A 16,917-nucleotide genomic window follows, 5' to 3' on the forward strand; every position below is an offset into this window, starting at 1 on the left:
ATGTGTGATCAGGGACGATCCGACACTTGTGTCTGTGTATGTGTGATCAGGGACGATCTGACATTTGTGTCTGTGTATGTGTGGTTAGTAACGATCCGACACTTGTGTCTGTGTATGTGTGAAAAGGGACGATCCGACACTTGTGTCTGTGTATGTGTGATCAGGGACGATCTGACATTTGTGTCTGTGTATGTGTGGTTAGTAACGATCCGACACTTGTGTCTGTGTATGTGTGATCAGGGACGATCCGACACTTGTGTCTGTGTATGTGTGATCAGGGACGATCTGACATTTGTGTCTCCAAATGTGCGATTAGGGACGAATTGACATTTTTATCTAGGTATTTGTGATCAGGGACGATTCGGAAGTTGTGTCTGTTTATGTGTGATCAGGGACGATCTGACATTTGTGTCTGTATGATCAGGGACGATCCGACACTTGTGTCTCCGTATGTGTGATCAGGGGCGATCCGACACTTGTGTCTGAGTATGTGTGATCAGGGACGATCCGACACTTTTGTCTGTGTATGTGTGATCAGGGACGATCTGAAACTTGTGTCTGTGTATGTGTGATCAGAGACGATCCGACACTTGTGTCTGTGTATGTGTGATCAGGGACGAACCTACACTTGTGTCTGTATATGTGTGATCAGGAACGATCTGACACTTGTGTCTGTGTATGTCTGACATTTGTGCCTGTGTGTGATCACTTGTGGATGTGTGATTTGACACTTGTGTCTGTGTAGGTGTGATCAGGGACGATCTGAAACTTGTGTCTGTGTATGTGTGAACAGGGAGGATCCGACATTTGTGTCTCCGACACTTTTGTCTGTGTATGTGTGATCAGGGACGATCTGAAACTTGTGTCTGTGTATGTGTGATCAGGGACGATCTGAAACTTGTGTCTGTGTATGTGTGAACAGGGAGGATCCGACATTTGTGTCTCCGAATGTGCGATTAGGGATGATCCTACGCTGGTGTCTGTGTATGTGTGATCAGAGACGATCCGAAACTTGTGTCTCCTTGTGTGTTGTTAGTTACGTTCCGGCACTTTTGCTTGTGTATGTGTGATCAGGGACGATCCGACACTTGTGTCTGTGTATGTGTGAACAGGGAGGATCCGACATTTGTGTCTCCAAATGTGCGATCAGGGACGATCTGACATTTGTGTCTGTGTATTTGTGATCAGGGACGATCTGACATTTGTGTCTGTGTATTTGTGATCAGAGACGATCCGGCACTTGTGTCTGTGTATGTGTCTGTGTATATGTGATCAGGGACGATCCTACGCTACACAAAAGTTCGTCGTTTCATTGCCCCCAATGTATTAATGGTACTCTTCTTTAATTGAAATTGCATTGGTAAATATAATCTTAGACGTGTTTGTTAAATATGGAATCATTATAATTTTTCTACTCCGTTGTTCATACTCGATTGTTAGATCATAAGTTTACAGGGTACTCATAACCACTGTATATGCATTGCACATTTAAGTCATAAAAGGCGTTTATCTGTCAATATTTACGGGTCAAAGGTCACATCATCATTAGTTACAAATTTCAATCTCATCTATCATTGCTTTTAAATTTCCATCTAGCTAATATCAAGATAGCTTTCAAGTTTCTTGTATTAATCATTTCATTAAGTCTTTTTCTGCCAACATTTAGGGGGCAAAATTTCTAAAATTAAAGTTTTGTAAGGTTGATATTATGAAAGTAATCCAAAAGAGTGGGTGGGAGGAGGGGGGGACTGATGTGTTGAAGCACTCTTTTTAGATGCAATTACAAACTTTTATGGTAGGGTGTCCTCCTCCTGGCCTGTCGTCTGTTTCATTTGTCTATTGATCTCCCTATTTTCAAACTTTTAAAACTTAACAATCATGATATGAAGTTGTGTTTTTGAACAGCAGGTTGATTTGGTTTTATTTGGAAGAGATACTGCCAGTTATTCTGACAAGGATATTAAACATGATTTTAGGTCTCTCTGTTTTCATCCAATCTCTTATCAACTTGGTAGGCTTTACAACTATAACACGAAATTGTGTTTTCCTGAACAACAGTGTGATGCAGCAATTTTTGAAGGAGTTATTGCCCTTTGTTCTGTTAAGCATTTTATCTTGTCCTGATATCTCCTCTCTCAGATTATAACAAATTAAACCTTAATTGGCTTGACTTATCATCTTAACATGTGGCACTGTTTTCTCTCTTTCGCCAAATATTACCATTTCAATATCTGTATATTCATTACAATACAAGAATTCTTTGGTATGACACAATCATATATTGTTCAACCCTGCCAAACTGTTGCTGTTGCTTATAAAGTTAGGTAGGACCATCAATACACATAGTTTTATACAATTCAGTTTTTGTTTACATTGTCCAACATTATGATATTTGGTTTTGGTTTACATTGTCCATCATTATGATATTTGTTTACATTGTCCATCATTATGATATTTGGTTTTGTTTACATTGTCAATCATTATGATATTTGGTTTTGTTTACATTGTCCATCATCATGATAATTGTTTACATTGTCCAACATTATGATATTTGGTTTTGTTTACATTGTCCATCATTATGATATTTGTTTACATTGTCCATCATTATGATATTTGGTTTTGTTTACATTGTCAATCATTATGATATTTGGTTTTGTTTACATTGTCCATCATTATGATATTTGGTTTGTTCACATTGTCCATCATTATGATATTTGTTTACATTGTCTATCATTATGATATTTGGTTTTGTTTACATTGTCTATCATTATGATATTTGTTTACATTGTCTATTTTGATTTTGGTTTTGTTTACATTGTCCATCATTATGATATTTGGTTTTGTTTACATTGTCAATCATTATGATATTTGGTTTTGTTTACATTGTCAATCATTATGATATTTGGTTTTGTTTACATTGTCCATCATTATGATATTTGTTTACATTGTCCATCATTATGATATTTGGTTTTGTTTACATTGTCCATCATTATGATATTTGGTTTTGTTTACATTGTCCATCATTATGATATTTGGTTTTGTTTACATTGTCCATCATTATGATATTTGTTTACATTGTCCATCATTATGATATTTGGTTTTGTTTACATTGTCTATCATTATGATATTTGGTTTTGTTCACATTGTCCATCATTATGATATTTGTTTACATTGTCTATCATTATGATATTTGGTTTTGTTTACATTGTCCATCATTATGATATTTGTTTACATTGTCTATCATCATGATATTTGGTTTTGTTTACATTGTCCATCATTATGATATTTGGTTTTGTTTACATTGTCAATCATTATGATATTTGGTTTTGTTTACATTGTCCATCATTATGATATTTGTTTACATTGTCCATCATTATGATATTTGGTTTTGTTTACATTGTCCATCATTATATTTGTTTACATTGTCCATCATTATGATATTTGTTTACATTGTCCAACATTATGATATTTGGTTTTGTTTACATTGTCCATCATTATATTTGTTTACATTGTCCAACATTATGATATTTGGTTTTGTTTACATTGTCCATCATTATGATATTTGGTTTTGTTTACATTGTCCATCATTATATTTGTTTACATTGTCCATCATTATATTTGTTTACATTGTCCATCATTATATTTGTTTACATTGTCCATCATTATGATATTTGTTTACATTGTCCAACATTATGATATTTGGTTTTGTTTACATTGTCCATCATTATATTTGTTTACATTGTCCAACATTATGATATTTGGTTTTGTTTACATTGTCCATCATTATGATATTTGTTTACATTGTCCATCATTATGATATTTGGTTTTGTTTACATTGTCCATCATTATATTTGTTTACATTGTCCATCATTATATTTGTTTACATTGTCCATCAGTATGATATTTGGTTTTGTTCACATTGCCCATCATTATGATATTTGGTTTTGTTTACATTGTCCATCATTATGATATTTGGTTTTGTTTACATTGTCCATCATTATGATATTTGTTTACATTGTCTATCATTATGATATTTGGTTACATTATGATATTTGGTTTTGTTTACATTGTCTATCATTATGATATTTGGTTTTGTTTACATTGTCTATCATTATGACATTTGGTTTTGTTTACATTGTCCATCATTATGATATTTGGTTTTGTTTACATTGTCTATCATTATGATATTTGTTTACATTATGATGATATTTGGTTTTGTTTACATTGTCCATCATCATGATATACATTGTCCATCATTATGATATTTGGTTTTGTTTACATTGTCCATCATTATGATATTTGGTTTTGTTTACATTGTCATCATTATGATATTTGGTTTTGTTTACATTGTCCATCATTATGATATTTGTTTACATTGTCCATCATCATTATGATATTTGGTTTTGTTTACATTGTCCATCATATATTTGTTTACATTGTCCATCATTATGATATTTGTTTACATTGTCCATCATTATGATATTTGGTTTTGTTTACATTGTCCATCATTATGATATTTGGTTTACATTGTCCATCATTATGATATTTGTTTACTTTGTCTATCATTATGATATTTTGTTTTGTTTACATTGTCCATCATTATGATATTTGGTTTTGTTTACATTGTCCATCATTATGATATTTGGTTTTGTTTACATTGTCCATCATTATGATATTTGGTTTTGTTTACATTGTCCATCATTTGGTTTTGTTTACATTGTCTATCATTATGATATTTGGTTTTGTTTACATTGTCCATCATTATGACATTTGATATTTGTTTACATTGTCCATCATTATGATATTTGGTTTTGTTTACATTGTCTATCATTATGATATTTGGTTTTGTTTACATTTACATTATGATATTTGTTTCCATCATTATGATATTTGGTTTTGTTTACATTGTCCATCATTATGATATTTGGTTTTGTTTACATTGTCCAACATTATGATATTTGGTTTGTTTACATTGTCCATCATTATGATATTTGGTTTTGTTTACATTGTCTATCATTATGATATTTGGTTTTGTTTACATTGTCTATCATTATGACATTTGGTTTTGTTTACATTGTCCATCATTATGATATTTGGTTTGTTTACATTGTCCATCATTATGATATTTGTTTATATTGTCCAACATTATGATATTTGGTTTTGTTTACATTGTCTATCATTATGATATTTGGTTTTGTTTACATTGTCCATCATTATGATATTTGTTTACATTGTCCAACATTATGATATTTGGTTTTGTTTGTTTTGTACATTGTCTATCATTATGATATTTGGTTTGTTTACATTGTCCATCATTATGATATTTGTTTATATTGTCCAACATTATGATATTTGGTTTTGTTTACATTGTCTATCATTATGATATTTGGTTTTGTTTACATTGTCTATCATTATGATATTTGTTTACATTGTCCATCATTATGACATTTGGTTTTGTTTACATTGTCCATCATTATGATATTTTGTTTGTTTACATTGTCCATCATTATAATATTTGTTTACATTGTACCTCCATCATTATGATATTTGGTTTTGTTTACATTGTCTATCATTATGATATTTGGTTTTGTTTACATTGTCCATCATTATGATATTTGGTTTTGTTTACATTGTCCATCATTATGATATTTGTTTACATTGTCTATCATTATGATATTTGGTTTGTTTACATTGTCCATCATTATGATATTTGTTTATATTGTCCAACATTATGATATTTGGTTTTGTTTACATTGTCTATCATTATGATATTTGGTTTTGTTTACATTGTCTATCATTATGATATTTGTTTACATTGTCCATCATTATGACATTTGGTTTTGTTTACATTGTCCATCATTATGATATTTTGTTTGTTTACATTGTCCATCATTATAATATTTGGTTTTGTTTACTACCTCCAACATTATGATATTTGGTTTGTTTACATTGTCTATCATTATGATATTTGGTTTTGTTTACATTGTCTATCATTATGATATTTGGTTTTGTTTACATTGTCCATCTTTATGACATTTGGGATGATATCCATCAGGATAGCTCTATGGATAAGTAAACAGGTTTGCTCACTTATAGAGTAATATAAAAACCAAAGCTTTTGAAAATTCTCTTTATTTAACACTGCAATGGTCAACCTTGTTCTGGAAACGGACGCAAACGTAACATCTCTATCGACAACAAAACAAAATAATAATTGCTGTTTGCAAAATCATAATTCAAATACATGAGGCAAGGGCAAAACACCACTAAAACAATAATTTACAATAAAAACCGGATACTACATTTCATATTTGATCTTAGATCTAATCATGGCACCTGTTGCAGAAATGCAAACTTCATTGCGTAATCAGGATTAAAATGTGTTAAACTTTGTATCACAAAAGACAAAAGATCAATCCTCGACGAGATCATGATGACTCTTCCACTGGACCCTATGTTGTACGTTTTTCTGTCAGCAATCAACAGCTACCACAGAAATTCTGATACTGAGCGGAACTTCTGGCTTAGCAATGTTAAAATGGAAAAATGTATGGTTTTTTTCAAGTGTTAGGAATCAGATGAGGTGAATGATTTTCTGAAAAAAAAAATTTAAAAAAACAATAAAATTTTCTTTGTAAAATGTGGTACTGTTATTGGTATTGAAATAGACACTTTTCTTCTTTTTAAAAAAAAACAATATTGTAAAACTTTTGTGTTTAACAAAAAAAACAGGCAATCATTGTCTAATACAACCTTTAAAATATAGCACTAGGCATTAATTTACAAACAAACAACTATCATTGATTTCCTACCTGCCATTTCTTCTAGAATAAATATCTTTTTTTCTTCAGTTTTTCCTAACACTGAGGGCGGAACAATGATGATGTCAGTTTATAATGACATAAATGACATTGATATGCACATATCCAACATTTGTCCAAATTAAAAGTTGTAAAAAAATTAGATAAACAAACAAACAAACAAAATAAAAAAGACCATAATGTTAATATATATAGCTAATATTTATCTATTGTTATTTACCCACAATAAGTCTGTGGGGCCATTCTTCTACAAATGTGTGTAACATAACAATGAAATAGGATATAAGTAACAACGATAGGGTGGGCCTATTACAAATCAAGCCATTATCACTGGATAAATGCACTTTCATAATCACGCTATTTCACAGTACATAAAAGAGGCCGCAAAAATTTAATCTATGAAATAATGAGACACGTGTATATAAGATGTTCTTTTACATCTACATTGCAAAAGTTTCTTTCATTAAAATATAATTTGGTTGTTATTAAAAAATTCATGAAAATTTTGACCCCTGAAAATTACAAGTTGTACAGTACTTAATTCCGCTTTACCTTAAATGGAAGAACATCTATCAGTGTACATTTCATCATTAACAGAGATGTTCATTTCAATTAGTTATATGCTTGTTGGCTGGTTACAAGTTTTGCTATCTCTGTGACTCCTCCTATCTCTAGGTGTTGTCTGATTGACGAAGGTTAGTGTTTTAGTGTGTGCATTAGTTATGTAATGAAATATCAGTATTGGACAACAAAAAAATTGTTGAGTTAAAAGTGTCATGTGATTGAAACAGCAAACCATCTGATGATAGTAAGCTAATTGCTGAAGCTTCTATACATTAAAGAGAAAATCTCTTGGTAATACTGCCAGCTTTCAAATATATACAGCTTTCACGTATGTCAAAAGCTTTCATCTCGATTGTAATTGACATCAGCACACCTAACATGAGAAATGTAACACAGATGTCATCACATCGCATACTCTTTTGTCCATTGTCTAGCATTGGCATCATATTGTGTTCGGTTTGTTACATAGAGCTGAGCGAGATCAGGCATCAGTGGGTGGTTAGGGTTAGGATCCGAGAGTAGGGAACTCACCGACAACAGAACTGTAAAAATATCAATAAAAGGAGTTTTAAATATGTAACAATATTTCGAGGTCATCGAACAGGACATCATTGTAAAGGGATCCGTGTATCAAACATCATCTGATCCTTATTCTTTTCTATTTATAGATTGTGTTCAAGATAATTATACCAACACAACATGGATTAATCTTTTTGTAAGATTAAAATATTATCTAAATATGAAAGTTCACAAAAATCTTTGCAGAATTTCAAGAGATAAAATGGTTGTCCTTAAGAATGAGTGGATACTTTAACTGTTGCAGGCTACAATGTAAGATATCGACAAATTGGTGCTACAATCTCGTATGTTAGAAATTAACAATCATCAAACTTTTCAAAAATCCACCGTCAACCATTTTATTAACTGGATCATGATTATATAATGTGAAGAACACCTGCAACTAGGACTCATAATAACCATGTTCAGAATGGAAGTAGCTGCAAAAACTTTAAATATCAAAAGCTATTTTAAACATTGAGTCATGCCTAAATTAGACAGACTAAAAAGATTACTGACCAACCAGATGACTGACCAACCAGATAACTGACCAACTAGTTGACTGACCAACCAGATGACTGACCAACTAGATGACTGACCACCAAATGACTGACCAAGCAGATGACTGACCAAGCAGATTCTGACCAATTAGATGAATGACCAACTAGTTGACTGACCACCCAGATGACTGACCAACTAGTTGACTGACCACCCAGATGACTGATTAACACGATGACTTACCAAGCAGATGACTGATCAATTAGATTACTGACCAACTAGATGACTGACAAAGCAGATAACTGACCAACTAGTTGACTGACCTATTAGATGACTGACCAACCAGATGACTGACCAAGCAAATGACTGACCAACTAGTTGACTGACCTATCAGATAACTGACCAACAAGATGACTGACCAAGCAGATGACTGACCAACTAGTTGACTGACCAACTAGATGACCGACCAACTAGATGACTGACCACCAAATGACTGACTAACCAGATGACTGATCAAGCAGATCAGTGACCAACAGATGACTGACCAAGATGAATTAGATGACTGACCAACAAGATGACTACCAAGCATATGACCAATTAGATGACAGACCAAGATGACTGACCAACAAGATGACTGACCAACTAGTTGACTGACCAACTAGTTGACTGACCAACCAGATGACAGACCAACAAGATGACTGACCAAGCAGATGACTGACCAATTAGATGACTGACCAACTAGATGACTGACCAACTAGATGACTGACCAAGCAGATGACTGACCAACTAGTTGACTGACCAACTAGTTGACTGACCAACTAGTTGACTGACCAACCAGATGACTGACCAACAAGATGACTTACCAAGCAGATGACTGACCAATTAGATGACTGACCAACCAGATGACTGACCAACAAGATGACTGACCAAGCAGATGACTGACCAACTAGTTGACTGACCATCCAGATGATTGACCAAGCAGATAACTGACCAACTAGTTGACTGACCAACTAGATGACTGGCCAAGCAGATGACTGACCCATAAGATGGCTGACCAACTAGTTGACTGACCAACTAGATGATTGACCAAGCAGATGACTGACCACCAAATGACTAACCAACAAGATGACTGACCAAGCAGATAACTGACCAACTAGTAGACTGACCAACTAGTTAACTGACCAATTACATGACTGACCACCCAGATGACTGACCAACAAGATGACTGACCAACTAGTTGACTGACCAACTAGTTGACTGACCAACCAGATGACTGACCAACAAGATGACTTACCAAGCAGATGACTGACCAATTAGATGACTGACCAACTAGATGACTAACCAACTAGTTGACTGACCAACCATATGACTGACCAACTAGTTGACTGACCAACCAGATGACTGACCAGCAAGATGACTTACCAAGCAGATGACTGACCAATTAGATTACTGACCAACTAGATGACTGACCAAGCAGATGACTGACCAACTAGTTGACTGACCAACTAGATGATTGACCAAGCAGATGACTGACCACCAAATGACTAACCAACAAGATGACTGACCAAGTAGATGACTGACCAATTAGATGACTGACCAACTATTTGACTGACCACCCAGATGACTGACCAACAAGATGACTTACCAAGCAGATGACTGACCAATTAGATGACTGACCAACTAGATGACTAACCAACTAGTTGACTGACCAACCAGATGACTGACCAAGCAGATGACTGACCAACTAGTTGACTGACCAACCAGATGACTGACCAACAAGATGACTTACCAAGCAGATGAATGAACAATTAGATGACTGACCAACTAGTTGACTGACCAACCAGATGACTGACCAACAAGCAGATGACTGACCACCCAGATGACTGACCAACAAGATTACTGACCAACTAGTTGACTGACCAACTAGTTGACTGACCAACCAGATGACTGACCAACAAGATGACTTACCAAGCAGATGACTGACCAATTAGATGACTGACCAACTAGATGACTGACCAAGCAGATGACTGACCAACTAGTTGACTGACCAACTAGATGATTGACCAAGCAGATGACTGACCAATTAGTTGACTGACCAACCAGATGACTGACCAACAAGATGACTTACCAAGCATATGAATGACCAATTAGATGACAGACCACCCAGATGACTGACCAACAAGATTACTGACCAACTAGTTGACTGACCAACTAGTTGACTGACCAACCAGATGACTGACCAACAAGATGACTGACCAATTAGATGACTGACCAACTAGATGACTGACCAAGCAGATGACTGACCACCAAATGACTAACCAACAAGATGACTGACCAAGTCAAAGTCATTCATATCCCCTACCAGGGCTCACTGAAATTGCCCCCTTGGATTCCTTCAATTTGAGTAATCACAATCGTAGAAGTGACAGGAGTGTACAATCATTGTCGTAGAAGTGACAGGAGTGTACATTCATTGTCGTAGAAGTGACAGGAGTGTACATTCATTGTCGTAGAAGTGACAGGAGTGTACAATCATTGTCGTAGAAGTGACAGGAGTGTACAATCATTATTGTAGAAGTGACAGTAGTGTACAATCATTATCGTAGAAGTGACAGGAGTGTACAATCATTATCGAAGAAGTGACAGGAGTGTACAATCATTATCGTAGAAGTGACAGGAGTGTACAATCACAATCATAGAAGTGACAGGAGTGTACAATCACAATCATAGAAGTGACAGGAGTGTACAATCACAATCATAGAAGTGACAGGAGTGTACAATCATTGTCGTAGAAGTGACAGGAGTGTACAATCATTATCGTAGAAGTGACAGTAGTGTACAATCATTATCGTAGAAGTGACAGGAGTGTACAATCATTATCGTAGAAGTGACAGGAGTGTACAATCATTATCGTAGAAGTGACAGGAGTGTACAATCACAATCATAGAAGTGACAGGAGTGTACAATCACAATCATAGAAGTGACAGGAGTGTACATTCATTATCGTAGAAGTGATGGGGATGCTGTAGCAATAAGGAACTACCTACCCTTGGCAGCTGTGATGACTGAGGACCATTGATCTTGTAGAATATCTATACATATATTACCGTTCACATTAATGTTGATGTGGTAGATCTTGGTTTTAAACTGAATCTGTAATTAACAAACAGGCATCAAACTCAACACAACAACTGAATAGAAATTTGAAATAGACTTTTTTTAAGCCAATTATGAAAAGGATCATCTTCGCCAATTCTCAATGCTGGAAAGACAATGACATAAGAGTGAAAAGCCAAAAGTTTTAGATGGCCAACAGGAGGCACAATGACCGTAATGGTCATCTGAATTTAAAGACCTATATATGATATGAGACTCGATGGGCCTGAACTTGTCATCTGTTCAACAGCTTACACAGAAAAGTCTTTATCTGTAAACTTAAACTCCTATTCCTCAAGTATAATACTGCATAAATTCCTGATTTAGACATACTTGGTAATTCTTCATCTCAACATGATACAGGCCTAATATCAGCACCCTTGTCTTTTCGGTTATTGAGAAGAAGTTGTTTAAAGATTTTAAACACCTTTGACCCCTGTGACTTTGAAAGTCAGTCCAGGTCATTTATTGGAACAAACATGGTCACTTCTATGCTACAGGCCTAATATCAGCACCCTTAGACTTTTGGTTATTGAGAAATTGACTGAAAATTTTAACACATGACTTTTTTTGGCCTTAAAAGCCGGTCAAGGTGATTCATTTGAACAAATACTGTAGTCCTTTATTCCAGCATGCTACAGGCCTAATATCAGCACCTTTGGTAGACGTGCACAGCACAGGATGACAGAAGAAACACAATGGCTATAGGACATAATATAATAAATGAATTTCTGAATGAGCTACAGGATAATACTCATACAAGACAAAGCACAGTGACACGTGCTTGTAACATCATGTTAAGAAATTACATATAGAGGACTTCGACATGTAGAAATAAGGACTTACCTTGAGGGGTTTGAATGGATAGTCTACTGGAAAATTGATATCCAGCTTAAATTTACCTCCAGCGTATACTGTATCTGCCTGCAGTGGAAAACAAGAACATATTACCAACCTCTTTAAGAATCAAATGTACCTAGCTGTCATGTAGACAACTGTTGAACCTGACAGCTCGCGCAACAAGAGTCTCCTATGGACTGGTATTGCTTATAGTACACGAGTATCAGCTAACAATAATGTTTAACAAAAAACATATCGAGCCTGAGACTAGATTCTTATCACTGTAGCATGATAGAATTCATCTCTTCATGGGCAGAAACTTTGGAAAGGGATCTTAGCTTCACGTTAAGATTCAGAACAAGGGACAATCATAGCATTGGGAACACTTCCCATTCCTTCAGTTTTTATAACAATACATACTGTTTGTAACATTGAGGAAGGCAGAGGCTGATCCGGTAGATTTTAATTTTGTGATTAAAAGACTAGTGTGTGGACAGGAGGACCCAAACACCAATAGGTCACTTGTAGCAGGAGTGCATTCCCATCTTCATACAAAGCGATTGTATCAATCATTTGGACTACTCAAGGTAAAACCCTGATTGTTGAGGCTTTTTTTATGGGACCAGATCTCATTACAATGGCAACATGCTTTAGTTAGTCTCTTCAGGTTCAGAAATTGTACATGTTGTCATGGGTATCAACTTATGTACTAACCACTAAGGATTTCCCCCTGTCGAACAGATGGTATGGACACCATTTTTTCTTTGGTCAGATATTTATAAACAAAGAAATAAACATAAATTTAAAGTGTTATCTTCCTGACTTTAAGGCTTCTGTATAGGTAGAGCAGTAAGACGGAATTAACTTTGAGCACAATAGATAAAATAAAAAAGGATCGTTTGCTGATTAAATACTTCGGGAAAGAAATACAGTATTTATTTCAAATTGTACTTACTGGGCCCATAATGGTGGCTTCCCAGTGGTAGACTAGAAAAAGAAGAAAGCAATTGTCACATAGATTCAAATCTGGAATGAAGTACCCATATACTTAGAATGTAGTTCAATAATTTAAAAATGTAGTAGATGTTTCAGTGCAGAATGAAGTCAACATATACTCCAGAATGCAATGAAGTACATTTATTCTCATGAATGAAGTGTATATCTACTCAGAAATGTAGCACATGTTCAGTGCAGAATGAAGACAATTGTACTATTGTTTCCAACATTTTGTGCCTTCAAACATCAATTTTAATGTTATTTGAAAAGGTAAGGTAAATATATATATATATATATATATATATATATATAAATATATAAAGCAGTAGCAATATTTGTTTGAAAAACTGAGGCTGTGTTTCATTGTGAAGAAGGACAAGATGATTACACTAGTTAATATTTGACAAATGGACCTTGGGATTAGAAGAGATGATGTTGATGTTGTTTTACAAATGGACTAGGGGATTAGCAGAATTGATGTTGTTTTACAAATGGACCTGGGTATTAGCAAAGGTGATGCTCGTTTGAAGCAACCTAACAAAATTGTACATTTCAGAAATATGATGTCAATACTCAATAAAGCCATTTTCAAATTCCATCTAAATGACAAGAAAACATACACAGGAATCTATCTTCATGTACATATATATACATATATTCCTTTGCTTCCTTTTCAAAATAATCTCAAATTTTATTTTATTATCTGACACTTCATAAAATTGTTTACTTACGATCATCCTCTACTGGTTCAGCTGTGATGCCTTCTGGTGGATCAGTCTGCATTGCTTTCAGCTCCTGTGAGGACCAATTCTTCAAGTTAAAATACACTACAGCCTAAACAGCCTTAACTGGGTCTGAGTGATAATTCATATCAATACTGAGCTCCAAGTCCTATAGATGAAGTGTTGTCTGAATTCTTACAGGTAATATATAGGTAGGTTACATTTGAACTGAGTGTGGTCCTAAATCCCACAGGATGGTAAAATTTTACTGAGTGTTGTCTGAACGCCTACAGGTAATATACAGGGAGGTGACATTTTACTGAGTGTTGTCTGAACTCCGACGGGTAATATACAGGGAGGTGACATTATACTGTGTTGTCTGAACTCCGACAGGTAATATACAGGGAGGTGACATTATACTGTGTTGTCTGAACTCTGACAGGTAATATACAAGGAGGTGACATTATACTGTGTTGTCTGAACTCCGACAGGTAATATATAGGGAGGTGACATTATACTGTGTTGTCTGAACTCCGACAGGTAATATACAGGGAGGTGACATTATACTGTGTTGTCTGAACTCTGACAGGTAATATACAAGGAGGTGACATTATACTGTGTTGTCTGAACTCCGACAGGTAATATACAGGGAGGTGACATTATACTGTGTTGTCTGAACTCCGACAGGTAATATACAGGGAGGTGACATTATATTGTGTTGTCTGAACTCTGACAGGTAATATACAGGGAGGTGACATTATACTGTGTTGTCTGAACTCTGACAGGTAATATACAGGGAGGTGACATTTTAGTGAGTGTTGTCTGAACTCTGACAGGTAATATACAGGGAGGTGACATTATACTGTGTTGTCTGAACTCCGACAGGTAATATACAGGGAGGTGACATTATACTGTGTTGTCTGAACTCTGACAGGTAATATACGTCCGACAGATAATATACAAGGAGGTGACATATACTGTGTTGTCAGACAGTGTAATATATAGGGAGGTGACATTTTAGTGAGTGTTGTCTGAACTCCGACAGGTAATATACAGGGAATTGACGTTTTCACTGAGTGTTGTCTGAACTCCGACAGGTAATATACAGGGAATTGACGTTTTCACTGAGTGTTGTCTGAACTCCGACAGGTAATATACAAGGAGGTGACATTATACTGTGTTGTCTGAACTCCGACAGGTAATATACAGGGAGTTGACGTTTTCACTGAGTGTTGTCTGAACTCCGACAGGTAATATACAGCGAGTTGACGTTTTCACTGAGTGTTGTCTGAACTCCGACAGGTAATATACAGGGAGTTGACGTTTTCACTGAGTGTTGTCCTAAATCCTACAGGTGTTATACCGTGAAGCAACATTTTTCTGGCGCTGTCCTATGTCCTGCTAGTCATGTCTATCAAATATTGACCTCAAAATTTCCCAAAAGAGAACACTGAAGTACAAGTACATCATTTCATAAACAGATTTGTTAAAGTTATTCATCTCTGGCAGGTTTTATTTTTACACAGAGATATGGTCACCATCTAGCTTTGCACTAGATGGAATTTCCTCTGAATTACACTGATTGAGTGTCTGACCAGTATTCCAGGGTTTGACATTTAAGTAAGGTTTGTTCCTCAGTGAAGACACACTATTCCTTTAATGTTAAAATATCTACAGATGTAAATATCAAAAAGAAATTGACTTCAATGTATATAAAAAGGTAAGAAATAAATATTTTATTCATAAACTATTTTTAAATACTACAGAATAATGATTTCAGGATACTGTATGAAGTTCTCTGTAGAGTTTTATGTGGGTTTTTTTAGGGGGGGGGGCTGGGGGCTGTGGTAATTTAAATATCCATGTGTTAGTGCGAGTTTGAAGCAGCTATCAAATTGACTTATACCACAGAAGGCACACTCAGCAGGACATCCTTTTCAGTAACATTATACTGAAACGGGAAAACTAGTTACAGCAAGGAATACGTAAATCTGACAATGTGTTGTGTTGTTGTTCCTAACGTCACACACGGACCTGTAGATTTGCCAGGGAAAAGAACCAGAAGTATTCTTCACACTGGAGACATTTGCAAAAACAAACAAATTCAGGAAGAAGGCAAATTACGATCATACTAAGAGACAGTGTGTATCTACATTGTACGCATACACACACATATATATATACAACTGTACTCCTTTTCGTCATTATTAATTACTCTTTTTCGGCCCTTTTCGTGGTTTATATCCCAACTGACACCGTACACCGACGGTATACTGATGTAAGCATGCTAGTTCATCTCTACTTCGACTAAAGGTATATCTCGATCAGGCGTAATACATTACCCTTTTTAGTCTTCTCTCCGCCATTTTAACTCCTCACAGTAATAATATACAAAGCAATTGCGTGTGACAACTCAGTAATAGCCTACTAATAGAACCGACGAAAGAACATAATTAAATATTGTAGTGTTTAGTTTCGGTTCCTGTTTATAGTACAAAGTACGGTCGTGTTTAGGTCCGGAAGCACTGTAAGTTTCTAAAAGTAAGACGCGGAAAATAATGGAGTTGCATCAATGTTGGGGTTTAACTCATACGTATCAACTATATCTATTTTAACGAAATATATTTATTGGAGAAAAATGTGTAAAATATTGAATTTACATATTGATTTTTTAAATGGCGCAAATTCATATTTATCGACTATGTGTGCCTATCAAGGAAAAATCCCACGAGCTATTTATAGATGTTACGCATAGCCAATAT

At 35.1% G+C, this 16,917-nt stretch overlaps 1 protein-coding gene across 1 annotated transcript; it reads right to left on the reverse strand.

The window, feature by feature from the left end:
• Positions 1–6,115: 6,115 nt before the first annotated feature.
• On the reverse strand, positions 6,116–16,623 carry LOC132561577 (uncharacterized). Its single transcript, XM_060226265.1, has 6 exons — positions 16,498–16,623; positions 14,165–14,228; positions 13,393–13,424; positions 12,444–12,521; positions 11,489–11,594; positions 6,116–7,927 (listed from the first exon to the last, which is right to left on the reverse strand). Exons 1-6 carry the CDS (start codon positions 16,519–16,521, stop codon positions 7,788–7,790), a joined length of 444 nt encoding a protein of 147 aa, XP_060082248.1. The 5' UTR covers positions 16,522–16,623; the 3' UTR covers positions 6,116–7,787.
• Between the last annotated feature and the right edge of the window lie 294 nt (positions 16,624–16,917).

The sequence above is a fragment of the Ylistrum balloti genome, unplaced genomic scaffold (genome assembly GCF_031769215.1).
Source record: "Ylistrum balloti isolate Yb309-2 unplaced genomic scaffold, AGI_CSIRO_Ybal_v1 Utg371226, whole genome shotgun sequence".
Taxonomy (NCBI): domain Eukaryota; kingdom Metazoa; phylum Mollusca; class Bivalvia; order Pectinida; family Pectinidae; genus Ylistrum; species Ylistrum balloti.